Source organism: Nelusetta ayraudi, unplaced genomic scaffold (genome assembly GCF_046127955.1).
Source record: "Nelusetta ayraudi isolate G7.1 ecotype Tasmania unplaced genomic scaffold, CSIRO-AGI_Nayr_v1 ptg000026l, whole genome shotgun sequence".
In the NCBI taxonomy this organism is placed as follows: Eukaryota; Metazoa; Chordata; class Actinopteri; order Tetraodontiformes; family Monacanthidae; genus Nelusetta; species Nelusetta ayraudi.
Genome location: NW_027466076.1, coordinates 1396330 through 1422814, shown reverse-complemented (window position 1 = coordinate 1422814; position 26485 = coordinate 1396330). Strand labels below are relative to the sequence as shown.

The following is a 26485-nucleotide window of genomic DNA, read 5'->3' as shown; positions in this document are numbered from 1 at the left end:
GGGCGCCGGGGCGTCTCCTCACGGTTGGCCACCACCGCTGCCGCCGTCGCCATCCAGGCCAGCGTCCAGGCCAGCGTTCTGATTGGACTTGAGGAACTCGGCCATCTTGGAGATCTGGCTGAAGTGGCGCCAAGCCAGCATGTGTTTGTACTGGATCCTGCGAATGAAGGCCTTGTCGTAGCCCTGCACACACACACACACACACACACACACACACACACACACACACACACACACACACAAGCCACACATCCTATAAAGTCTTTGATGGATCAATCAGTCACTAATGTGTAAAACCAGCATGTTAGCTGGCTAACTGTTAGCGTACACACACTAGCACAGGCATTGGCAAACTACGGCCCGGGTATTGTATGCGGCCCCGTAATCCGGCCTACCGAACTTGAAGAACCATTTTTTTCATTCTTTGAAGAGTCATTTTTAATAAAGAGCTAAATACCGTCCCATACACATCCCATGATATAGTTTTTTTTTTTCCTCCTATGAGATGGGTCACCAAAGCACTCCGTCCATCTGCTCCTGCGCCGGCCCCTGCGTCACATTTTAGAACCCATTGTCGCCCCCACCAGTCAAAAAGTTTGCCCAGCCCCGGTCTATAGCCAATGAGCCGTCCCCGCCTCCAGACGGTGTCGCGCTCACCTTGTTGATGTCTTCCAGCTCGGTGTGAGCCTTGGCCTCGTTCTTGGACAGCAGGATGCAGTTCCAGGGGCTCCAGTCCCGCCAGCGGTCCCAGCGCACCAGCACCAGGTCGTAGAGTTCGCCACTGCCGTGCAGCACCGAGCGCGACGCCCACACCATCTCCACCAGGTAGCGCACGTCCTCCACCTGACACACACACACACACACACACACACACACACACACACACACACACACACACACACACACAATTGAGCCCCTGGCAGTGGGCAGTGGGCAGGAAGTGAACGGTAGGATGGTTTCTAATGATGTGTCCTATCGAAATACGACAAAGTTTTGCGTCGTTTACGCTTGTTCCAATCGCTCAAACTGATCTGACGCCATCTCTACTTTCTGCCCTCCATCTGAATTTGCACAACCTTTGTTCGTCATCATAACCATGTTACTGAAACCCAGCAACTAGTGTAAAAAAAAAAATCATTAACTCATTAAGTAAATAAACAACCCGTATCCCTGACTGCATCTAACCCTAATACTAACCCGGACCCCATCCACGACCCTGACCCCCAAACCAAACTTGACTCTATCTCCTAAAGGTCCTTTACACACCAGGCAATAGGCAAAACGTCGCTAAAATGAGTCGCAAAAATGCGACGCAAAAATGCAGATTTTTGGCCAGCCCTGCGTGCTCACCTGCAGCAGGAAGGGGATCTGGGCGTCGCCGCTGAGGCGCAGCTCGTCGGCCTGCAGCCGCCGCAGGATGATCTTGAAGCGGCTGAAGTCGTCTCGGTGCCGGGCAGCGTTGTCGCGGTCGGTGCAGTCGAGGCAGCGGCCGATGGCGATGTCACTGGCTGACGGGCGGAAGCGCGACGAGCTCATGTAGCGGTTGCAGCTGCGGCACAGCGACATGTTGCTGCGCAGCAGGTCGGAGCTCTGGTGCACCTGCAGCAGACACAAGAGATCGGATGAGGAGGAGGTGGAGGGGGAGGAGGAGGAGGAGGAGGAGCACGACCTCGGACCCCCTTGACCCCCGCTCACCTTCAGGTACTTGGCCACCTCCGGGTTGAAGGCGGGCGTCTTGATGTACTGCAGGAACAGCGTGGTGATCCTGGTCCTCAGGCCCTCCAGGCTGGACGCCTTCACGCTGCGGCGCATCAGGTCCAGCTCACGATCGATGAGCTCCACCAGGTCCCGGGTCAGCTGACACTTCTGCTCCTGGAGCGCGCACGCACACACACAGAGGAATCAGGAAGTGGGCCCCACCTACCGCTACCTGTCCTCCAGCAGTGTGTGTGTGTGTGCCACCTGGACGGTGTGCTTCAGGGTCTCCAGGACCCTCTGCCTGGTGGCCGTGTCCACCTGGAAGGTGGTCAGCTGGGTGTAGATGTCCCTCAGGAGGCGGGCCCTGGCGGTGGGCAGGCTGTCCATCTCTACCGGCCGCCCGTCAGCCGCCACCCACCGCAGGGGGGCGGCGCACTGGAACAGCGGGAACAGCGTTAAGCCCCGCCCCACTGCAAAGCTCTTCAGGAGTCATCGATCCCGCGAGTCACTGATCCAGTATTGAATTAAAGTTGCACTGCTGCCCAGATTAGCCTCGACCTGCAGTACCGCAACGGGCCAGCTGGGGGCCGCTTTGCCCATTAGAATCATTGGCCGCATTTTCAAAGATGGGGGGGAGCTTCCGGATTTAAAAAAAAAGAGAGGCAGACACCAGCAGGGGGCGCCAGAGTCGGTTGCAAAAAATACTAAAAATGACTGTCAATGGCTGTCAAAAAAGGGGAGGAGCCTTGAATTCACACCGTTACTAACTGACACTAAACCTGACATTGAACCTGACCCCTGACCCCAACCAACCCCAACCCTAACCCGGGCCTTAACCCTGACCCTGAGTCCATCCCTACCCTTCATCCTGACCCGTCTAATAAACTGCTCCAAACTGGTTACAATGTTTCCGTCGGTCTGAAAATTCAGCCAATTGGGCTCAAAGGTTCGATTTGACCAAATAAGAGTAAAGAAAAAATGTGCATAAAGTTGTGGCCGTTGCTAAAGTTCAGTAGCCAACTGTAGTTGGCGATGACGGCGGGTAGGCGGATGTCGGTGTCACACGCTCCAATCACCGCTCACCCCCTGGCTCCCGAACACAGCCAGTAGTTAGAAGTCAACCGATTGTAAAAATAAAGAAAGAAAGAAAATAAAAAAATCTTATAATCTTGTTTAATTTTTTATGTTTCACATTCGAGTCCACGCGGAAGCGGCAGCGTGACCTCTGACCTTGTCCAGGAACTTCCTGATGCTCCTGTCCCAGGTGTCGCTGACTGCAGCGCTGCGGTGCAGCCCGATGGTGGCGATGTGCTGCGTCTCCTGCTCCAGCAGTTCGCACAGCGCCGCCCTCCTGGCCGCCCCCTGCAGGGTGGTGTTGATGCGGCGCTCCTCCTCGCTCCACCACTCTGAAACACACACCAAGTCTGCCAGTCAGCACGCCGCCACGTTGTATTTTATAAAACATAGATTTCTTATTTAAACTCTTTTTACAGTTTCTTTATAACTTGCATGCACAATTATGTCAGGTTCATCCACACCAACATTTCACTGCAATGTAACGTGACATGTGACTTTGACTCTTAAGTAGTATAAGTTTCAAGTAAAGTAGTAGTTTTTAATTGCAAAGTTTATTCTGATATGTTTAACGTCACGTCCATAAAGTGTCTTTGGGAACTTCGAAAAGTGCTCATAAATAAAGTGCTCTAGAAATGAAATATTACAATGTTCTAATAAAATATTCTGATCATTCTTACTCTCCAGGGCGTTGTAGAGCAGGTTGAAGTCCTCCATCCTCCGGGGGTTGGTCCAGCGGCGGCGACGCTCTGCCTGCTGCTCCTCCCTCTCCTGCCGCCAGCCTCGCTCCGTGGCCTCCAGCCAGGCCAGCCGCCGGTCCCGCTGCCGCCGCAGCCGGGCCACCCGCTGCTGGGCCAGCCAGCGCCGGGTCAGCGCCTGCAGCCGGATCGCCTGGGCAGAGCGTGAGAAGAGGTCATTTTCAGGGCCGGTGCGCCGTTGTCGTGGTGGTGGTGACTACTTTCAGATGCTTCATTAAATAAAACTGCGTGTATGTGTGAGACGCCCTAGTGGTAGGTGCACGTTAACGCATGTGGATCTCAGCCCCCCCCCCCCCCCCCGACTCTCCCCAACACACACACACATACACCCGACCCTTCCCCTCCCTCGCCCACTGGGACAGCCGCACAGCCGCTGTTATAAATAGAGCGAAGCTTCACACATGCTAATAGCATGACGTGTGCTCCGCGAGGGCGCTAACGTTAGCTAAAACCAGGCTGGATGTACAGTTACTTAATCCCGAGAGTCCCACAATAGATAGATAGATTGAGGTACTTTATTGATCCCAAATTGGGAGACTACGCAACACAAAGGGGGGGCAACAATCAGTGACACACAACCCAACGCTACTGAAACACAGCAGAGGTCTAAGTTTTGTTTTAATGAAACTAATTGTTCTGGATGAACAAAACTAAAGTAAAATGTCTTGCCGGTAAACTACGGACAGGTAATTCTGGTAACGAAACGCTACCGTCAGGATTTAGGGTGATGTCCAGGATCGTTTTAGCTCGCCAGTGTCCAGCTCGTTCGTGATCACACCTGCTCGCAACTCTATGTCTTATATCCGTGGCTCAACATTTTCTTTTGTGTTGTTGTGGGTTTTTTTTACACACTGTGCTCAGCAACGCTCTCTAGTGGTGAAAACAATGTGTTTCCTATCAGTGTGTGTCTGTGTGTGTGTAAGTGCGGGACTCACGGCCTTTAGCCTGCGGTCGTGGAACTGGTCGCCGGTGACGTACGGCCCCGGACTGACAAGGCGGTCCTTGGCGCAGGACACGAAGCAGCCAGCGATGCTCATCTGAGTGGCGACCTCGTGTGGACACTGCTGGACCTCCGACTTCAGCAGGACCGTCTGGCGCAGAGAACAGACGAAGGAATCTTTTCACGAGGACGTCGAGAATCTTTGCTTCTTCCCAGAAGCTCCACACTCACCGGCTGTGAAGGTACTGATGGTTTGTAATACCCCTCCTGGACGCTAGGCGTCCCCCTACCTGAGTGTCACGGCTGGTGACCTCTGACCCTCTGTCGGGCCTCTTCTTGGGCAGTGTCTGCACAGCGGCGTGGTGGTACTCGGCGCCGGTCACGCGGTGGCGGTATCCACCCAGGAAGGCTTTCCTCTGGCTCCGCCGCTCGATCTCCACCACCTTCTCCTGGACGACGCCCCCTTCTGGCGGAGGAACGGAACTGGGGGTGATTAGCAAGCGCCTCCTCCCCACCGGCAGTTTTTTTTATTCTTAATAAATGTGGTGTGTGAGGGTTGGGGGTGTGTGGGGGGGTGGAGGAGCTTCCTCACCTGTCTGCACGCGAACTGTCAGGACATCGGCAGCGCCGCTGCCCTCCGCTGGCCGCCGCGGGCGCAGCGGATGGGCGGCCGGGTCAGCGGAGCTCACCTCCATCTGGGTGGAGCCCTGAGGCCACACTCCCAGCTCAAGAAGGCTCAGCTGCTCCTCCAACAGGCCGCCTGAGGAAGAGAGGCACGCGGAGAACAGGGGTTCAGGGGTGAGTGAAAGCGGCGGCGAGAGAGAGAGAGAGAGAGAGAGAGAGAGAGAGAGAGAGAGAGAGAGAGAGAGCCCAGACAGGAAGTGGGACCTTGTACCATCCACAGAGACCCGCAGCACCTCGACAGGGACCTGCAGCTCCGGTGCCAGGAGGGCCTTGAGGTCTCGGACGGACAGTCTGACGGGGAAGGCCATGGTGATCACATGACCTCCTGGTAGCAGCACCAGCTTCACTGGAAATCACATAGCGGTGAAATAAAAGGCATTCATTTAAAAAAATAATAATTACTTAAAGCAAAGGAGCTGCCTTAAAATCTAAGCGAATTATTTTTTTGTTTGTTTTTTTACCTGTCGCCTCGGCATTTTCGGGTTGGTTCAAGGTGCTGGCTCCGCCTCCCTCCGTTGCATCTGCACAGGTAACATCGGACCAAGACAACAGCTTCACCTTCCCTTCAACACTCAGGAAGTGGGAGCAGTTCATCAAAAACATTCTGCTGCAGTGGTCAAACTCACCTGAGGTTCAACCCACCTGAGACCAAACTCACCTGAGGTCAAACCCATCAGAGGTCCAACCCACCTGAGGTCCAACCCACCTGGGGTCAAACCCACCTGAGATCAAACTCACCTGAGGTCAAACCCATCAGAGGTCCAACCCACCTGAGGTCCAACCCACCTGGGGTCCAACCCACCTGAGATCAAACTCACCTGGGGTCAAAGTAACTGAGGTCAGACCCACCTGAGGTCAAACCCATCAGAGGTCCAACCCACCTGAGGTCCAACCCACCTGAGACCAAACCCACCTGGGTTCAGTCACTACGTTGTGCCTGTAGCGGCTCCTGATAGACTCTCTAACCTTACTACTTCAATCAATCAATCAATCAATCAATCAATCAATCAATCAATCAATCAATCGATCAGTCAATCATCGTTATCTTCCTACCTGCTGCCGCAGCCTCGCTCCTTGGCTCTCCGTTGCCCTCTGGCGGCTGTTCGGTGGCCCGTGACTCGGTTCCGTCCTGCGGCTCTGACATGCTGCTGCTTCGGGCCAAAATAAACTAAGCTAAGCTGAGCTAAACTAAGCTAGCGCCGTTAAGCCCACTTAGGGAGTTGCGGGGACCCACAACTGTGCGACACACTGTAACACACCGTCAAACGTCGCTCGAGGGACCTCGGCAGCAGCTCCGCCGTCCTCGCTGTTGACGCGTTTCTATGGTGATGTGACGTCACAGCGACGCCTGTGCTTCGCGGTTGGCGCTTCCTTTACAAGTCAGTGGCGAATCCTTGATGGGCAATTTTACCGTTGTGCGGGTCATAGAAAACAAAAAACAAAAATAAAAAAAAACTCGAAACAGCGTCCCTCGAAGCTCCAGGATGTAGAAGAGGAGCGGGGGCGGTGCCGTAAAACCCTTTTGAGGCGCGTTTATTTTTCTCTGACTTTGATGTGAGAAATTTCTCTTTGATCTGAAGATTGTGGAGGAGGATGAGGAGACCAGGACCAAGCCGTCGCCGCTGTTGGTTGAATAAAATGTTCCTGTTTCAAGCGACACGCATCTCGTTTTTCTTTTCTTTCCTTTCATTTTTTTTTTCTCAACAGAAGTTCAAAGATAATTCTCTTTTTTTTTTTTTTTAAGTGAAAGTGAGGTTTATGTGTTTAAAAGACCATTAAGAAAAGAAGAAGCTGCAATGTTATATATATATTTTTTTGCCTCACCTTGTCACCTCTGTCCCGCCCCCTCTCTCCTCTTAGCCATTCGCACGCCTAGCCCAACTCTCAAGGTGCATTCAGAGGCTTTGACCATTGTGTGGATTTTTCATTTGTGCGTAGAGTTCAGAGAGTATGAGGCATGCTTTCAGAAAATGTCTTTAAACAATTGAGAGAAACCTTCAAATATTCATGCATTCATTTTCTATACCCGTCAGCAGAGGTCAGGAGGGGTCAATGCAGTGGCTCTTAGCTTGTTGTGTGTGTGTATGTGTGTGTCGTGTTGTGTTTAAAGTCGTGCAGGAGGTTCTGCTGTTGTTCTAAACTCGTGTGTGCCCAGTCTCGCTGATCTGCGCCCAGTCTCCCTGAGTGGGAGGGGTCCAGCTGTCCTGCTGGGATTACTGGGACACACTGGGAGCAGCGGGGGAAGGACAACTGGTGGGGGGGGTAGAAAAAGGCGGTGTGGATTCAGTCAAGCAGCCATCTAGCCCAGCGTAGTGTTGCCTACTTTCATTGAGAAAAATAAAGGACGTCTTCCGCAGTGCTCGGGGGCCGTGACCATCAACGGCCAGTGGCTCGCCAGTAGCGGTGAATCATCACTTACTGTAAAATAGGGGTTCAAAAAGGTATATGGTTCGCATAGTTTGAACTGCATTGGAAATAATGTTTAAATTGTGTTGAAATGTTTTCATTTAAAATATTTTTACACAACAATCAATAACGTGTAGGATGGATGGCTTACACAAAGGAATTGAATCAAGCTGAAAAGAAAAGGCCATCCTGACATAGCCAACTGTACGCAAGCTAGCCGCAGCCAGCACGCAGTTGCTGTGAATGGGTTGCGCAGTGGTATTGCCTGCAGCTACGTGGATGACGGTTTCGAACGCAAACTCTGCGGAAGCGAACGTGAGTTTGCATCGAAATTGAATTTACTAATTTACGTCCAGTTCATCCACCCTCCTCCCCCGACACACACACCCCTCGCCCACACCGTAGACGGGCCACGGGGTTGACGTGTGTCAGACAGATGCAGCAGAGGATTGTGGGATCATGCAGGCGGGATATCGGCCAAAGTCCTGGATTAGTTTATACAAAGGATGACTGCTGCTGTGGGGTTCCATAGGCGCCGACATGAGGCCACACACACACGCACACACACACAGACACACACACCCCCAACACCACCACCGCCGGCACAGAAAGCAGGTCACTCTTGGCGGTATAAAGAGGCGAGCTGCCAGCAGACTTGCAGGTGAAAGAGTGTCTGCAGCCCCGCAGGAGGGAGGAGGAGTTTCACCAGGTCCAGGAAGATCTCAGAACAGCACCATCAAGGTCGGGAAGTCAGGAGGTCAGGAGGTCAAGTCCAGGAGATACGTCGTCTGAAGTGCAGATCAAATCTTCTCCAGAGCTCCAGGAAGCCTGAGGGGAGGAGCCTCGGCTGGGAGAGCTGGCTGGACCTCCTGGTTTGGAGGAAGCACCGCGTCCTCGCTGTAGACCATCTTCTGCTTCACCATCTTCAGCCGAATTCAGGTTCCAGGGTTCAGGCTCCAGCAGCAAATCATCTCCTCATCTGGTTTCACCAGGAGCTGCTGCAGACCACCCTAGAGCTGGTCTGCAGAGCCATGAGCCAAGTCCCGCAGCAGCAGTGGGAGGAACTTCAGGAGGAGGAGTTCCACAACATCCACGACCTTCACGACCTCCACCTCCAGCTCGGCATCCACGACTCCTGCAGGGACGCCTACCTGAAGACGGCAACCAGGTGGGCAGAGCAGTCTGACCTTCTGACGTCCTGCTGACTTTCTTTGACCTTTTCTGACCTTCTCCGTCCCAAAGATCAGCTGATCACTGTCTGACCTCCTTCTGCTCTCAACCACCAGCTCGGCCAACAGCAAACACCTGAGGGTCTCAACTGCCATCCAGCCAGGTGACTGTCACCAGACTGGTTGTGTTGATTGTGTTGGTTGTGCTGGTTGTCTTCCTCTGGTTGTGTTGGTTAGGTTGAGTATACTTTTTGTGTTGATTGTGTTTGTTGTGTTGATTGTGCTTCTTGTGTTCCTCTGGTTATGTTATTTGTGTTGATTGTGTTGGTTGAGTTTTTTATGTTGATTGCGTAGGTTGTGTTGATTGAGTTGGTTGTTTTGGTTGTGTTCCTCTGGTTGTATTGGTTGTGTTGAGTGTGTTGGTTGTGTTCCTCTGGACCCCCACTCCTGGCTGCTGGCTGACCCTTCGGCCAGGGTGCAGCTGAGGCCTCCGTCCTCAGGGTGGCACTCCTCACACACTCCTGGAGAACCTGCCCTGCCTCTGCTCCTCAGGGCTGACAGGAAGTGACATCATGGCTGACCAGAAGTGTGACTGCGCTGTGTCTTCGGCAGCTCGGACCCTCAGCACAGACCGGTGTGGGGGGGAGACGGAGCTGACGCTGGCGGTCCGCACTGGCCGGACTGACCTGGTGAGGAAGCTGCTGGAGGGCGGAGCCTCGCCGCTGGATACCAACGGCAGGGACGAGTCGCCGCTGCTGCTCGGTAATTACTTCCACTCACCGCCAGATGGAGTCCCGGAGCCCTGGGCAAACTGCGGCCCGTTAAGCTTTTCCATCCGTTCCACCAAACTTGAAGAAATTATATCAATAGTGAGTGAGTTATGACATAGCTGTATTTCGTCCATTTTCGTTAGTGTCTTCAGAGTCATTTCAATAAAGAGCTAAATATCGTGGGGCTTCAAAGACACAGATTTTGTTGAAACTACTTTTGTTCATCTTCAGTCGACATCAAGGCACGTTTTCTACACATCCCATGATAGAATTCTTTCTCCTATGAGGTGGGTCACCAAAAGACTCCATCCATCTGCTCCTGGCACTCTGTCAAATTTTAGAACCTATTGTTGCCCACCAGTCAAAGAGTTTGCCTACCCTTGGACTGCAGTCAAACCAAGCCGACCTCGACTCTCACTTTCTCTCCCCTTCGCTCTGGCCCCCTCTCTCTTCCTCTCCCTCTCTCCGGAAGCGGTGAGAGGCGGGTCCTACGAGATAAGCCACGCCCTCCTGGCTTATGGCGCCTGGGCGGAGCAGCCGATCCCGTCCCGGAAGTGGACGGCGGTGCACGAGGCGGCGAGGCGGGGCCATGCGGACGTGCTGACGCTGCTGCTGCGGAGGGGCGGCGGCTGCGTGGACCAGCGGGACGCCACCGGCGCCACGCCGCTGGCGGTGGCCGCCGAGCACGGCCACCTGCAGGCCGCCGAGGTCCTGCTGCACTGCGGTCAGTCTGCCAACAGCGCTTTCCAAACGTGACTCCGCCCCCCAGCGGTGTAGTCCACTTGATTCTAGTGGCTATACTCTGACATTTCCCCCCCTCCCAGCCTCGTACACATCTGCCCTGCAGCAGCTGCTTTAAAACAACACAAAAAGTCACAAGACAAATTTTCTTAAAAAAAAAGAAATAATGAATAATTCAATTACGGGCCTGGGACCACACTGAGGTACCCTCCCCTACTCTCCCCGCCGACTCAGGAAGCCGGGTCAATGCGCAGACCTGCAGCGGTGAAAGTGTCCTGATGGGCGGCGCCGGCTCGGGAAACTCGGCCCTGGTGCGGCTGCTGCTGGAGCACGGAGCCCAACCGGACCTGGCCAGCGGCACTGGGCACCTGCCCGTCCACAGGGCGGCGGCCAGGGGCCACTTCAGGTGAGTCCCTGCTCCCTCTGGAGCTCCACCACCCCCTGCCCCAACCACCACACCCAGCCTCCACCCTATCTATCTATCTATTGTCTGTTTGTTTGTTTGTCTGTGTGTTTGTTTTTTGTTTGTCTGTTTGTTTGTCTATTTTTATCTGTCTGTCTTTCTGTCTGTTTGCCCGTGTTTTTGTTTGTTTATTGGCTTATCCGTCTGTTTGTTTGTTTGACTGTTTCTTTCTTTGTCTGTCTGTCTGTCTGCTCGTTGTTGTCCGGGTGGCGGTGGCGATGGCAGCGTCCTGGAGCTCCTGCTCCCTCTGACCAGCAGGAAGGCCCTGAGGGAGTCGGGCCAGAGCCCGCTGCACTGCGCGGCCGAGGGCGGCCACGCCCAGTGCCTGCGGCTGCTGCTGTCCCGCGGCCTGGACGTCAACCACCAGCTGAGCGCCGGCACGGCCGCCAGCTACTGCGACCTGCGCCGCAGCGCCCTCTACTTTGCCGTGTCCAACGGCGACCCGGACTGCACGCGGCTGCTGCTAAACGCCGGCGCCAAGACGGAGCTGGACCCGCTGCGCTGCCTCCTGGTGGCGGTGCGCTCGGGGCGCCGCGACCTGGCGCGGCTGCTGCTGGCCGCCGGCGCCGACGCCAACCTCCACTTCTGGCCGGTGAGCCACTCGCACTTCCCCACCGCGCTGCAGTACTGCCTGAAGGACGAGGCCATGATGAGGATGCTGCTCGCCTCCGGCTACCGGGCCCAGGCCTGCTTCCAGTGTGGCCACCAGCAGGGCGGCGCCCTGGAGCACCAGGGGGAGGGGCCCATCTCGGTGAGTTCTGTACGTTTCAATGTTCACATCACAACACATTTACTCCTGGATTTTAAACTGTAAAGATATATGTATATATACGGATATGTATATGTATATGTATATGTATATGTATGTACATATATATATAAATATATATATATATATATACAAATATATATATATATATGTATATATATATACATATATATATACATAGGTACATATTGATTGGCGTCACTTGGTGTCAGTACAATGATAATGAAGAAATATTAAGAATACAATAAGGTCTTCGGCTCGGCCCAGGCGGGCTCTGTTCAAGGCAGTTGTCCACTTGGACAAGTGACTCCTCAGAGGACCTCAGCCAGGGGTCCAGGTGTTACAGACCTGGAGGCGGAGGTGAAGTTTGTCATTCTCAAAGTCGGCTGCTGCTGTTGTTGTGCGTCATTCCCGCAGTTCTGCGACTTTGTGAGTCTGGGCTGTGTGGTGCACCTGGCCGGGAAGGTGGTCCGGATCCTGCTGGACTACGTCGGCCATGTGAGCCTCTGCCCCGACCTCCGGCTGGTCCTGGAGAAGCAGCCAGAGTGGCCCCACATCCAGGCCGTGCTGAGTGAGAGACCTTTATTTCATTACCTGACTCTTTTATTTTTATGCTCTATATCTGTATGTAGACATATAATAATAGATATACAATATGTAATATATGTGTGTGTATGTGTATATATATGTACACCTCAAATAATTATTATTAACGTTACCTCACATAGTATTACATATTATTATAGCTCTATTACTATACTGTATATCTATATACACTTATATATGTGTAAATATGGGTGTGTGTGTATATGTATATATACATACATATAGATGTCTATAGACACCTCCTCTCAAAACATACATCAAAGACATATAAAACATTTTAAAATGACAAAATATGGTGAAGAAGAATTCCCTCCACCAGGGGGCACCATACACAACCACATAGGTCTTGTTTGCCGGTAAATGCCTCTGTGTATAAATAACAAACACACTGCAGCGTTTCCCACTGACCAGCTGATCTGTGGCGCTTTCCCAAGTCAACGACTTGCTGCCACCTGGTGGTCAAATCGAGAATTACAGCAGCGTTACATGCTGTTCTGTGTTGTTGCACCACCGTCCTTGGCGTTCTGAGCAGCGCAAGGCAAAATCTAAATAAACACACAAAGTCTCCACTAGGGGGCGACACCCCTCTCTTCTCTGCATAGCCTCAGCCACTTCCTGTTTCCTGTCGTCTGACCTTTGGCCCTGCTCTCCAGGCAGCCCTCGCTCCCTCGCCCACCTCTGCCGGCTGGAAATCAGGAGGCGTGTGACCTTGAAGAGGCTCAACAGGTCAGAGGTCATCGGCTCGCAGGTCCTCCCGCCGGGACTGAGGCGCTTCCTCCTGTACCAGGAGCTCGACCTCATCAGCCCCGTGTGACCCGACCCCGGTGACCCCTCGAACATCCTCCACCTCTTTACATCCATCGAGAAATGTCAGCAAACTGCAAATGCCGAGACGTCCTTGGCCGAGTTCCGCCTCCAGGGACGACGGCGACCCCTGCTGGTGGCTCTCCACCAGGAAGTACTTCTCTACTCTACTTCCTGGTTGGCGCTTGAGAGAGAAACGCACTAATGAGCTCAACGAGGTCCATGTCTGACCCTGGAGAATAAAGTGGAATCCCAGCAACACACACACACACACACACGCACACACAGGCTTTTTAAAAAGATTCTACTTTATTTCAGTTCTACAACAGAGGTTTCATGTGAAACGATCAATGCGGGAAGATTTAAGTGCAATAAATAGCAGGTGCGTGATGATTGAGAAAAGTCATTTCGAAGTGTGGTGTTTTTTTTTCACCCTTGCAACCGTCTGCCCCGCTGTCACAGCGGCAGCTTGTCAGCCAGCGGGATCTTCTTCTTGAGGGTCAGCGTGGAGTTGACCTGAGTGGCCGACAGCAGGCTGTGCCACTGGGCCACCGGGCGCCGCGGGTTGGACAACATGTCGGCCCAGTGCCGCAGCTGGTTGCCGGCGGCGTTGCAGCCCAGGAAGATTTTCCCCATGGCGTCGTTGCGGCTGACGGCGTCGTGGTCCCACAGCGACACCACCAGGTCGACCCGCTGGGCGGCACAAAGGGTCAGAGGTCAACCTGCTGCCGGCAACCACCTGCCTTTATATACCATACATACATACGTGTGTGTGTTACGCATATACAGTGTGTATATCTATATATATATAGCTATATATCTATAGCTATATGTATGTATATATATATATATATATATATATATGTATATACATGTATATATACATGCATATATACATGTATATATACATATATAAGTATATATGTATATATATATACGTATATATATATACATATATATATATATACACATATACATATATATATATATATATATACACATGTATATATTTATATATATATATGTTATATGTTATATGTTTCATTGGTTTGTTTTTTTGAAACGGAAATCCAAACAAACTTTGGGAGCTGTTTTGTTTTCCTCTCACAAAAGAACTACAGAGAAAAAGAACTACAGTGAATAAAAAGAAGAACTACAGGGATGTCTGAAATCGTACAATCGGATCGAGTCCTTCCTGAGTCTCTGCCTCTCACCTGGATTTGTTCAAAGGTCACATCAAAGACGAAGGACTCGTTGTAATAAGGGTTGAGCGTCTTCTTCTTCACAGAAGTCTTCTTCTTCTTCCACTTCCTCTTGTCCAGCGCCAGCTGCACCTTCACGTAGGGATCTGAGGGCGACAGCCAGGAGGGAGCGACGTTGAGGTGTTCAGCTCTGGACTCGTAGCTTCACAGTGAGAGGCCCCCCCCCCCCCACGAGTCAAAGTGAAAACAAAAACCACTAACTGCAAACAGATCCCAAAAGACCTGCAGTTAATTCAGTTAGCTATTTAGCTAAAGCTAGCTGTGTTGTTCTGCTAGCCAAAACTAGCTAGGTAAGCTAACTCGTCCTGATTTTAGAGTTGTGTTCCCCTCCCGACACCTGAGCTCCCTCCGGCGTCCATGCTCTTCAGGTTCCTGGCCTCCAGGATCACCACTGTCAGCTTGCCGGACGTGGGGACGTAGCGCAGCGAGAAGCAGATCTCGCCCAGGTTCTCCTCCTGACAGCAAAAAATGTTGCATTTTCAGATCATAACCAACATTAGCATCTTAGAACATATATTTTAAAAACTTTAAAAGCTAAGAGTAGCTAAGCCTAGAAATGCAGAAGTGTTGGATAAATCTACCAGTTTCGGTTTGAATGAGCAAGTACACTTTATTCACCCAATTCCAAGTTTCAAATTCAGTTCCTAAGTCTCAGTTTTCTAAAAACCACAATGTGGGTGTTATATTTTTGTAGTTTTTACTTTCCGCACCCCTTTGAAAGCAAAGAACAGAGATGGAACGGCGGCGGCGGCACGGACCTCAAACTTGGCGGGCGCTACCAGGTCCTTCCACTCCTCGATGACGTGGTTCCAGTCAACGTTGCAAAGCTGCAGTCTGAGCTCGCCAATGATGTTGTGCTTGGAGAAGCGGTTGAAGTCAAACACCTGCATCACCACCGTGGACTCAAGCAGGGAAGACTTGGTGATCTGGGACAGGGGGCGTCAGCATAAGATTTAGGTTCCAGGATCAGTGTGAAGCGGGAGAAGAAGAAGCTACGACAGTCTGAGGCTGAGGAACTCCTTGGCCAACGTTCCTACCTGGAACTTGAACTGCTCGTTGAAGACGGGGTCCAGGGTGTTCCGGAAGACCTTGGTCTCGCAGGTCCTAGTCTTGTCGGGCAGGATGTAGACCCTGACGTAGGGATCCGAGGTGCCGCCCAGGTCCATGGCCTTCAGGCTGTCGGCCTTCTTGATGCCCACCGTCAGCTTCCACCCAAAACGAGATGAAGAGGATTCATTTCACCTACAAGACCGACCTCGTGAGAACCACCGGGAGGGGAACCGGTCTGAACCAGAATGTAAAACTGAATTAAAAAAAAACAGGGGTGTCAAATGTGTCTCTACCGCCACCCGGTGGAGAGTTGGAGACACACCTCTGAATGAGCAGCGTGGAACTCGAGCGAGTACAGCATCCTCCCCCGCTCCTCCTGCTTGGTGGCGCCGTAATCGGCGTCGGCCATGTCCTGCTGGACCTGCCAGAGCACTGGGAGCTCAGTGGAGGAGAGTACAAACACACACACACACACACACACACACACACACACACACTCACCGGGGTGGCGCTGGACTTGCCGTTGGCCTCCATCAGGTGGATCTTGTCCTCCTTCCTCTGCCGCTTCTTCTTCCTGCCTCGGCAGCAGCACTTGACGCAGACGCACAGGCAGCAGATGATGACCAGCAGGGCGCCGACCACGAGCAGGGTGTAGACGGCCCAACGCGGCACTGCGAGCCACAAACCAACCGATCGATCCGTCAAACGACTTTTACTTGTAAAAGCGCCAAATCACGTTCCAAGAGACGTCTCGGAGCGAGAGAGCCAACTATGGTTTGCTAACAAGCTAACCATTCCGAGACGGCAGGTTTTGGCTGCTCCTTGACCTTTGAACCCACTAATTGCAACCGACGAGAACCCGATAACACATAAAACTAATTTGTGAAACGATCAAAGTCCCCTTTTACATTTATTGGCGTCACACACGTCTTGTTTGTTTGAATGTGGCCTGACAGGATCGGTCATGTGACTCTAGTCTTTGCCTGCTGGGTAAACAGGAGGATGCTAATGTGAGTAAGTCATATTTACTTTTCAACCGGAGCAGGTTGGGAACATCCAGACCATGCGGGAGTTTTTCTTTTTTAGGATACATGTTTCTGTGACTAGCAAAACCGCTGATCCAGGATCTGCACCCAGCTGCTGCTATTCTGTGGATTGTCTTCAGAACTGCCAGTGGTAAAACTGCAATGCCAAGCTAGCTAATGTACGACCAAGATGTTGGCTTGTGATGATTTGCGTACGAAGAAGAAGGCAGTTAATAAGTACTGGCAGAAAGGGCTGAGTGGGCGGGGCCAGTCACATGACCAAGGTCTTTAAAAATTAGTGTGACAAGAAGGCTAACAGTTGTCCAACTAGTTGCCTCTACAAGGTTTATTGTCACTCTTTACTGCAGTGCTTAAATGGCGCTAGCTGGTTTAGGTAACCCTTGAGCCGGGTTCTGTCCTCGAGTCCAGAGGTCAACATCAGCGATCGCATTTAAGAAAAGTACCTTCAGTTGTCGGACTTACGGGGTATTTTGTCCAACAGGTTGCCGACGTAGTGCGTGACAACTGCGACGGCCGGGTTGACGGTAGAGTTGGTGCTGGGTCCGAGGGTGGTCCACGAAGAGGCGGTGGGCCGGGAAATGGACCATGACGGCATGGGCCGTTCCCGCGGTGCCGGCGTAGTGGCGGTGGCTGTGGTGGTGTGACGAACCATCGTGGTCGGCTGCAGTGGAGTCCTGAGGAACCAATGCATGATGGGATGTTTTGAGGCAGGAAGAACTGAAAAAAGTTGACCTCGTGACCTCGATCTTTAGAGCCTAAAGATCAGAGAGACTTAGACATGATCTGGGCCAATGGGTCATGCAACAGCCCAGCAACTCAGTGGTCGCAACCGCCAAAGAACCAAGAACCTTCCGAGAAAAAGACTTCCTCTTCAAGGTCCCGACTCAGTTCTGAAGCAGAACAGGCTGTTAGCCATGTCCACTGCAGCAGAAGTAAACAACTATGCACAAACAAACAAACAAACAAACAAGCAAGCACCCAACACTGGGCTGAACAACCCCAGTGCTACTTCCTCTTTCCACAGGAGCTACCAGGAGCTCTGTTTGGACGACCGTGTTGCTCCTCATCCTGGAATGTTTTCCAAGGGTCGGTCGGACGAAGGATGTTTGCTGAAGGCAGCTCGGACTCTCTACTGGCGGGAGGAGGAGGAGGAAGAGGAGGAGGTGAAGCAGGAGGAAGCGTTGGGAGGAGGTGAAGGAGGAGGAAGAGGAGGAGGTGAAGGAGGAGGAAGCGTTGGGAGGAGCTTCGGAATGTTTTCAACTGGAAGTTTGGTCACATTCTTCGCCGACCCTTCCGTCAACCACTTCACCGAGGCGCTTCACAGGAAATGGTTCTATTCGACAGCTAGTTTTAGACCATAACTGACAACCTGGACGTGGTTTGCAGCTGCTCTGGTGATCAGGAGCAAAGATTCCAAAACTTCTATCGAGAACGGAAAACCCCTTTGGATACTTTGCATCCCAGAAAATTGGGGAAAAACACATCAAACTGATGAAATCAGTAAAGTAATGAGTGTTTGCCTCCAGTGGCCACCAGGTGTCCCGATGCAACGAACCGAAGGAGTAAAGCTAAATATTTTTTACTCACTGGTTGGCGGAGGTTAGCGAGGAGAGCAGTGGCTGCGCTAACTCGGTCGAGACGTCGCCGACTGTTTCCAGAAGAGGAAACCCTGGGCACTCTAATCACAGACAGGAAGTGGCTCCACCAAGCACGCCATCCGCCGTCCCAGGAGGCCCCCGACGACGACCCCCTCATACCCCCCCCTCATAGGCGACACTGCTGGGTGGGCGGGGGAGGGTCTGTCACTTCTGATTGATTAATGATCCGACTAATAAGGAGGCACTTTGGTTTTGTCCGTCATGAAGCTCCGCCCCTCCTTCCATCTCCTTAGAAATATTGAAATCCAACCAATGGCGGAATGTGGAAGGGAACCGAGGTGCTGAGGAGCTCCGGAGGAGGAGGACGAGGAAGAGGAGGAGGAGGAGGAGGAAGAGGAGGAGGAAGAGGAAGAGGACGTTGACACAACAGAGAAAAACACAAAACGGAAACGAAGCTGGAAGAAAAATCAGAGGAACCAGAAAAAAACAGAGGCAGAAAGATTCCCTCCGACAAAGAAACCATGTCTTTGTCTGAGGTTCTCAGTCATCCAGGTCATCTTACAGTAAAAGGGTCAAGTTGGGGGCAACTGGACTTGTTCTTCAAGACCACAAGAACAAATCCAGTTGCCCCCAACTTAACCATTCTACTCCAGCTCTTTGTTTTTGTTTTTTTAATTACCTGTTTCAGTCGCTCCTCGCTGTCGCCTCTGCTCTTGTCTGCTTCCAGCCGCCCATGTTGCTGCCGCCGCAGTGCGTCTCTGTGTGTGTGTGTGTGTTCTCCCAGCGACACACCTGCTGAAAGACACACACAGACACACTCGGAGCCACCTGACTGCGTCTCAGGTGTCTGTTCGAGGGGGCGGGGGGGGTGGAGCCACTCGGCCCTTTTGAAGCTTAAAGGCCGGAGTCTCTTCAATGTCTTGAGGCCGTTTGTTTTCCTGTTTGTTTTGTTTGTGTGGATGCTCTGTCAATTTCCTGTCCGACTCGACGAGTTTCTTCTGGTTCATTAGGAGTAAATAAACAAACAAACATATTAGGACACACCGTTCATCTTTGGCAGCTGATGTTTGTTCTTGAATGAACAAATTGAAACAGCCGTCTGATCTCCTGGCTGGCTTCTCTTTAAAACTGGCTGAACTGTCCCTTTAAAGGGGGTACATATACGTGTGTGTTGTGTGTGTATATATACACACATACAAGTATATATTATATGTGTATATGCATACATACTGCATTTTCCATCGTGTTTTAGGAAAAAGGCCCAACTGTCCTTCCACTCAGCGACTTGAAGGACGGAGGACGACAAGCGGGGACGAGAAAATGTATTTTATTGGTCTAGTCAGGCAGCCAATCACAGAGCCGGTGCAACAGGTAGTGGCAGCTCCGGCAGAAAACAGGATCTCACCACCAGATGTCGTGTGTTTCCCCACTCGCAGGTCTCAGTGTCTTCGCTTTATTTTTTTTATTGACATTTTGATGCTACTGCAGCTTCCTGCTTTCAGACGTGCTGCAATAAAGTATTTCACACTGTAAAAACACAGAGGAACAAACAGAAAGAAAAAAAAAAACTTCTTCTGTCAAAATATTACACGAGCCTAAATATTTCCTCACCACCAAAAAACTCCTTGTAGTATTTTATTGAGAGTATTTAAATAACAAGAACTAGATGCAGTTCAGGGTGAGTGTGCGCAGTGGAGCCGGTGGGAGGGACCAAGGGTTCCGCTTCCTGTTTCTTCCTCGGGTATGTACACTGAAGGTGCGGCGGTAGCAGTGGCGGCTCATCAGAAGTTGATGGCTTTGCCAAAGGAGGCGGCGAGGTTGGCTTCTCTGAAGGCCTCCGACACCGTCTGGAAGAGGAAGAGGAGGAAGAGCACATGATTTGCACTGCCGAGAGGGTGTAAGCTGTTTTCTCATCAGAGTGTTTGGACTTGCTGCCATGACGTCCCCACAAAACAAAGTCCCTATACAGGATGTAAACAAGTTTCTGTGTGTGTGTGTGTGTGTGTGTGTGTGTGTGTGTGTGTGTGTGTGTGTGTGAGTGAGTGAGAGAGAGAGAGAGAGAGACAGTGGGTACGTACAGGGTGAGCGTGGCAGACTCGAGCCACGTCCTCGCAGGAGGCACCGTACTCCATGGCCAGAGCGGCTTCGTTGATCATCTCTCCTGCCCCCTGCAGGACGACAGCGCACACAGCAGGGTTGGAAAGAGCCAGGAAGCTACGCTACATTACATTATTGCACTGCACCTAACATTTCCACTCGACTTTCTTTTTATTTTACTGTCACAGGGTATACATATGTAGACGTGTATATATTTTTTATATTTCGGTATATGTGCACATTTAACGAATACTATGTCGACTTGTATACAGATCCTTATTTTACTCCACCAAGTTGCACACTGTTTATTGTTTATTTATACTTCCGGTTGCACATTGTTTACTTGTTTACCCTTACTTTTTACTTATTCTGTAGTTTGTTGTTGTTTGTTTTTTAACCTAAGTAGTAGAATAGAGAAAAAAACGGAGTCATTGAGGCGGAGGCTGATTCTGATTGTACAAGGGTCGATTCCCACGCCCGTGTGAGCTCCCCCCCCCCCGAACTACTCACGGATCCGACGATGTGAGCTCCCAGCATCCTGTCCGTCTCCTTGTGGCCGAGGATCTTCACCAAGCCGTCTGTGTCGGCGTTGGTTTTGGCTCGGCTGTTGGCGGCGAAGGGGAACTTGCCCACCTTGTATGGGACCCCCTGAGAGGAAGAAGAGGATGAGGAGGAGGAGGGGAGGGAAAGGAGGAGCAGGGGAGGAGGGGGGATGGGGACGAGGAAGAGGAGGAGGGAGGGGCAGAGAGTCAAGATTAGCGCAGGTCATGCGACACCTCGTCACATTCCCAACGACGGACAGCTGCTGTGACAGATGAGGCCCCGCCCCTCCCTCTCCCCTCCCCTCCCCACCTCCTCCTTGAGCTGCTCCTCGGTCTTGCCCACCCAGGCCACCTCGGGGTGGGTGTAGATGACGGAGGGGACGCAGTTGTAGTCGATGTGCACGGCGCCGCCGGCCACGCCCTCCACGCAGATGATGCCCTCGTCCTCGGCCTTGTGGGCCAGCATGGGCCCGGCCACCACGTCTCCGATGGCGTAGATGCTGGACGGAAGGAACACCAGCATCAGGTGTGAGCTCGTGGCCAAGGTGAAGGCCAAGCTGGCAGGTGGACCAGCAACCATCAACACTGCTACTAGCCTCAGTGCTACCATCAACACTGCTACTAGTCTCTGTGCTACTAGCCGAGCCGCCATCCTTCACACTAGCGCAGCTGCAGTGTTAGCTGCTGTTGTGCTAGCAGGTCTGCTCTGTCGCACCCACCTGGGCACTTTGGTCTGGAAGCGGTTGTTGACGGGGATGCGCCCCCTGTTGTCCAGCTCGATGCCGACGTTCTCCAGGCCCAGGTTCTGGGTGAAGGGCCGTCTACCGATGCAGACCAGCAGCACGTCGCAGGTCAGAGTCTCATTCTTCCCTCCGGCTGCTGCCTCCACCCTGAAAGACACCGACCGGCAAGATGAGAAAAAAAACATCCTCCAGCTGTCCTCCGCGTCTCGTTATCTGTGGCTGCGGTGACTCACGCCACGTCGATCTTGCCGTCGGGCCTCTTGGTGGCGCCCATCACTTTGGTGCCGAGCTTGAACTTGAGGCCCTGCTTCTGGAGGACGCGCTGGAAGTTCTTGGACATCTCCATGTCGATGCCCATCCCACCCACGTGGCCTAGGAACTCCACCGCCGTGACCTTGGAGCCCAGACGTTGCCACACTGACCCCTGGAGGACAGGAGGAGAAACTGGCTGGTCACGCTCAAGACCTTACTGACCATCAGCAGATCATGGATGTTCAGGCGGCAGGTGACGGACCAGCTCCACGCCGATGACTCCGGCTCCGATCACAATCATCGACTCTGGGACCTTCTTCAGGGACAGAGCTCCTGTCGAGGACACCACGGAGTCCTCGTCGATCTGAAGGAGCAAAAAAACAATTTAGTTTAAAACGGTGACGGGAAAATCTGAAGGCCATTTGTCATTTTGACAGCTTGCAATTCACACCCCGGACCACATGGTGGCAACTGAAGCAGCGCTTGTAATTCCAGTGTGGCAGAAAAGCGCAGATTCAGAATCCAGAACACAAAAACTGCTACGAGAAGTCGTCTGTCAGACGACTTCGTCATCTTTGATTGTGTTCATATGGAGCTCCTGAGGCCACAGTCAGTGTTTTCTGTCACTGCGTGAGGGGAAAAAGTTCCATACTCATCGGCTTGATACGGTTTGGATTTTCTTTCCGGCTAACTTTGGACTGAATATTAATTAATAATGAATGAAAATAAACTGCTATTGTCCTTCACATCACTTAAAAACTTAAAGTGACTGGTAAAAATATATTCTATCGGGATTTTTATGACCCTGTCAGTCAAAAGACAGACAACAAAAAAGTCTAGCGATGTATATGCACATTTAAATGTGTTTATTTATCATATATAGATATGTGTATATCATAACAGTAACAATAATAATGATTAAGAAAATAAAAATATTTAGTTTTTCCTCCCCCATCGCTTCCTGTTGGCATCACCACTAGGGGGCTCCCTACCTGTATTCCGGGGAAGGGCGTGACCTCAGAGCCGGTGGCGATGAGGATGTTCTTGGTGTTGATGACCTGCTCGCTGCCGTCGGCCACGGTGGCCGTCACCTGGTTCTTACCCGTCACCCTGCCAAAGCCGTTGACGTGGGTCACCTGGGGGAGAGGGGGATGGGGGTGGAGCATAGTTGCTTGTTAGGAAAGGGAGAGAGGGAGGAAAGGAGGGTGAGGGAGGACGGGGAGGGTGGGAACCTTGTTCTGTTTGAAGAGGTGAGCGATTCCGCCGGTCAGCGCGTTGACGGCTCCGCTCTTCTGGGCCATCATCTTCTCCAGGTTCAGAGAGATGCCTGAGACTGAGGCACAGAGGAACCACGGGCGTCACTCTCACACAACCACACACACACACACACACACACACACCCACCATTCTCATCATAGCCTCTTACTTTCGATCCCTCTGCTTTCGAAGTCCTTGCCCTGGGCCTGGTGGTACAGGTAGGAGTTGTTGAGCAGCGCCTGGGGGCAGCAACACAACGGTCTTAGACTCAGCCGGGCAGGAGGACAGGTCAAGTGGTGAAAAAAAGTGACAAGGGTACGACCCCTCCCTCCCAAGAGGAGGGTCTCGCGGAAGAAAATATGATGCCTTCTGAGAATAAAATGAATTAAAGACAGAATGAATGTGTCACAGTGTGTATCTATACACGTTTTACCCTTAGCCATACAAGTGAGTTAGCATTAGACAACTAAAATTAATAAATTTTCTACAAGGTGCTCGTTACAATAGCTCTTATCTCCACTGTTGTGTTGGCAAATGTTTATGCAGCGGCGACGTGAGGTCTCTTTCAGCAAGCTTAAATTCTTCTGGTGAAAGTCTTCCGTCCACCCCCCCCCCCGGTGGCTGGTGGCGGTACCACACCGTGCAGTTTCTCACCTTCGAGGGGATGCAGCCGACGTTGAGGCAGGTCCCGCCCAAGGTGGCATTCTTCTCAACGCACACCGTCTGCACAGAGGGGGAAGTGGGAGGAACCATTAGCTCACGCGGCCGTCGTCCAGGCCGAGGTGCCTGACGGCGGTGGTGGCTCACCTTGAAGCCGAGCTGAGAAGCTTTGATGGCGGCGACATAGCCGCCGGGCCCCGAACCCACCACAGTGACATCTGCATCGACTGCAGAACAACAACGCAGCAACAAAAAAAAAAGAAGAAAAATAAAACACGCACAAAAAAAACACAATTGCATGAGATTCCTGCCACCAGGTGGCAGCGCAGCGACAGCATGTTCACAAGGTTAGGTTCTCTTACTTGCTGCTTTGTCCGCATACGTTCTGACGGACAGGGCTGCCGGAAGTTTGGAGGGGAGGTGGTGGCCCCGCTGTGGAGAGAAAGGTCAGGAGGTCAGAGCGCAGAGATATACGCACCTCAGAGGGGGAAGAGTGATTCAAGTAAGAAATGCAATTATGAATGGACTCAAACTAATTATTAACACATATGGGAGCACCGTTTCAGTTTTTGAATCGACTCATGAGACAATCAAGAGATTCACACCCCCTATCGCCGGTCAGCAACAACATCAGCTGGCAACACCGGGAAGTTGACAGCGGCAGGTTGGATAGATAATTGGTTGGCTAATTGGCTGGCTGGCGAACCAGAGGACGAGCCACTCAAACCCAGGAAGTGCTGCTCCCTGACGCCGCTGCTAAAACTATTAGCATGCTAGCGGCTTCATAGCAGAGAGAGGCGCAGAACTCAGGCGTGCGTTTCACGAAAAAACAAAAACAAAAAACGCCCACCCCTTTAAAAACAGTGTGAACATCAGTACAAAAACACGTAAAAAAAAAAAAAAAACACAACAGAAAACCCACCAACCAGCCTTGCCCCGCAACAACCGGGTTTTTCAAAGTCACCTGTCAGAGTGTTTCTTTACTTTCTGATTTACCACCACAGGGACGACTGTTTTGACAGGTCACGCACTTTAAATTATGGCCGAACGACAGGGCGGAGCGGACAGTGAGGACGGCTGGCAGACTTCACGTCAACACACACACAAATCCTAATAATCAAACGGAACTCTTGACATCTCGCTCTTTTCCGGGGGAGTTCGGTGTGACGTTCGTCCCCGGCCACAGGACTGTTAGCTAACCCGCTAGCCAGGCCCGAGCTACGGCCGCGGCAAAAGCACCACTACCCGCCAGACTGACCGGCCTCAAACCGACGGGAGCCAGGTCCGGTCAGCACAAGCCGCTCAGAGCGAGAGGAGAGAGGGTCCATACCGTGGCCAGGGAGCGGTACAACTGGGTCCAGCTCTGCATTTTGTCCGCGACTGCTCACGGTGATGTATAACCTACAGGAGGCCGACCAGCCAAGGACTCCTGGGTGTGCGCAGGCGCACTGTGGCTCGGTTAAGTCGCGCAGTGATGACGTAAAGCTTGTTACGTTATGTATTGTAGAAAATAAAATGACGATGACAGAAAAAAAACATCTAAAGAAGAGAATAAAAGAAACACCTTTGAATTTATGATTGAGTTCGTCGTCTTTTATGGTACACTTTTCATCCACATCACCAGCTTTCAACTTGACTCGTTGCATTTTGGAATCTCTTTTTTGTTTTCTAATATATGTATATATATATATATATATATATATATATATATATATATATATATATATATATATATATATATATATATATATATATATATATATATATATATACATATATGTATATATATATATATATATATATATATGTATATGTATATATGTATATATATATGTATATGTATATATGTATATATATATATATATGTATATATATATATATATATATATATATATATGTATATATACGTATATATATATGTGTATATATGTATATATATGTATATATATATATATATATGTATATATATGTATATATATGTATATACGTATATATATATGTATATATATGTATATGTATATATATATATATGTATATATATGTATACATATATATATATGTGTGTGTGTGTGTGTGTGTGTGTGTGTGTGTTTGAAGGAGGACATTGACCAAACACGAGTACACTGTGACGCAGCCAACACACCGCTGATAGTTACCGAAGATAATCAACAGCAAACTGCTGTCTTAGACTGCCATCCAGTGGTCTGATTTGGGAACTGCTTCCTGATGCTCCCAGGGCAGAAGTTCAGTCACTATGGTGGAGATCTTCCCTCCAGCACAGTGTCTGACCGTGTTGGTCCCAACTGGATATATGGAAATATAAGTAATTGAAAAATGAAAACCAAAATGTTGGCGTTAAAGCATGGCACTAACCAAAAGATGTCACCACACTGGGGTTTTGGGTCCTGGCAGCAGTGACTCTCTCACTTTTGGTTCCTAACATCATTTAAATGTTTTTTTCCTTTTGATTTATGACTCTGGGAGAAAATCGATCAATCAACCTCTTCCTGGATATTTTTGTCCCCATCTTGTGTCCTGCTGCTCCTCAGACCCTCCTCTCAAACTCTCCAGCTCTTCTCCGGAGCTTCACGGCTCCTCGTCGCTGATCCTCTGCTGCCTCAGCAAACATCTCGTCAGGTCGGACGTCTGACGTTTCCATCCAGCTTGCGGAAGTCCTGATGGCACCGACTTGGTCTGACACACTGTGCTGGAGACGATCTCCACCGCGGTGGCGGAACTTCAGTCGTTGGAGCATCTGGAGGCAGTTGACAACTTGGGCCACTAGATGGCAGTCGAAGACAGCGGATGACCGCTGTTTACCTTCAGCGACTAGCAGCGGTGTGCACGTTTCGTTGAGGTTGTTCTTCAGACTGACAGCCAGACACTGCCTGAGGAGGGAATCAGTGTCACTGTTGTATCTGTATGTTTTATATTATGTTTATCGATTGCTCTTCCATGTGTGACTCGGTTGGCACACACTTACACACAAAAACGTACAAAAACAAAAACAAACAAAACAAACAAACAACAAACAAAAATACAAGCAGGACAAGTTCAATTCAAAAATCAAAATCAAAGAGGATTCGGGAGATTGGG

General features: G+C 51.1%; 4 protein-coding genes across 8 annotated transcripts; 1 reads left to right on the top strand and 3 right to left on the bottom strand.

Annotated features, from left to right (window-relative positions):
* Positions 1–11: 11 nt before the first annotated feature.
* iqub (IQ motif and ubiquitin domain containing) lies at positions 12–6714 on the bottom strand. Of its 3 annotated transcripts, XM_076028803.1 has the most exons (14): positions 5953–6131; positions 5841–5887; positions 5616–5775; positions 5366–5500; positions 5063–5230; positions 4761–4936; positions 4466–4621; positions 3453–3663; positions 2929–3104; positions 1963–2133; positions 1696–1872; positions 1351–1599; positions 658–843; positions 12–183 (listed from the first exon to the last, which is right to left on the bottom strand). In XM_076028803.1, the coding sequence occupies exons 3-14, from the start codon at positions 5755–5757 to the stop codon at positions 19–21; spliced, it is 2112 nt and encodes a 703-aa protein (XP_075884918.1). In that variant the 5' UTR covers positions 5758–5775; positions 5841–5887; positions 5953–6131; the 3' UTR covers positions 12–18. The 3 variants fall into 3 exon arrangements, with proteins under 3 accessions (XP_075884918.1, XP_075884917.1, XP_075884916.1); XM_076028802.1 differs by lacking the exons at positions 5841–5887; positions 5953–6131 and adding an exon at positions 6208–6714 and having other exon boundaries at positions 4761–4933; positions 5616–5675; XM_076028801.1 differs by lacking the exons at positions 5841–5887; positions 5953–6131 and adding an exon at positions 6208–6711 and having other exon boundaries at positions 5616–5675.
* Positions 6715–8591: 1877 nt separating this feature from the next.
* On the top strand, positions 8592–13150 carry asb15a (ankyrin repeat and SOCS box containing 15a). Its single transcript, XM_076028578.1, has 8 exons — positions 8592–8728; positions 8847–8893; positions 9342–9491; positions 9972–10223; positions 10475–10646; positions 10929–11454; positions 11890–12043; positions 12732–13150. The coding sequence occupies exons 1-8, from the start codon at positions 8592–8594 to the stop codon at positions 12890–12892; spliced, it is 1599 nt and encodes a 532-aa protein (XP_075884693.1). The 3' UTR covers positions 12893–13150.
* Positions 13151–13172: 22 nt separating this feature from the next.
* Positions 13173–18759, bottom strand: syt8 (synaptotagmin VIII). 3 transcript variants are annotated; one of them, XM_076028800.1, is made up of 10 exons: positions 18518–18759; positions 17828–18187; positions 16703–16914; positions 15696–15865; positions 15517–15615; positions 15182–15349; positions 14903–15070; positions 14482–14599; positions 14097–14230; positions 13173–13575 (listed from the first exon to the last, which is right to left on the bottom strand). In XM_076028800.1, exons 3-10 carry the CDS (start codon positions 16890–16892, stop codon positions 13339–13341), a joined length of 1284 nt encoding a protein of 427 aa, XP_075884915.1. In that variant the 5' UTR covers positions 16893–16914; positions 17828–18187; positions 18518–18759; the 3' UTR covers positions 13173–13338. The 3 variants fall into 3 exon arrangements, with proteins under 3 accessions (XP_075884915.1, XP_075884914.1, XP_075884913.1); XM_076028799.1 differs by lacking the exon at positions 17828–18187; XM_076028798.1 differs by lacking the exons at positions 17828–18187; positions 18518–18759 and having other exon boundaries at positions 16703–17129.
* A 679-nt stretch (positions 18760–19438) lies between these two features.
* Positions 19439–24871, bottom strand: dld (deltaD). Its single transcript, XM_076028797.1, has 14 exons — positions 24720–24871; positions 23752–23821; positions 23537–23616; positions 23384–23452; positions 22899–22968; positions 22705–22805; positions 22465–22608; positions 21735–21836; positions 21454–21644; positions 21197–21367; positions 20788–20977; positions 20446–20583; positions 19917–20006; positions 19439–19685 (listed from the first exon to the last, which is right to left on the bottom strand). The coding sequence occupies exons 1-14, from the start codon at positions 24756–24758 to the stop codon at positions 19620–19622; spliced, it is 1521 nt and encodes a 506-aa protein (XP_075884912.1). The 5' UTR covers positions 24759–24871; the 3' UTR covers positions 19439–19619.
* Between the last annotated feature and the right edge of the window lie 1614 nt (positions 24872–26485).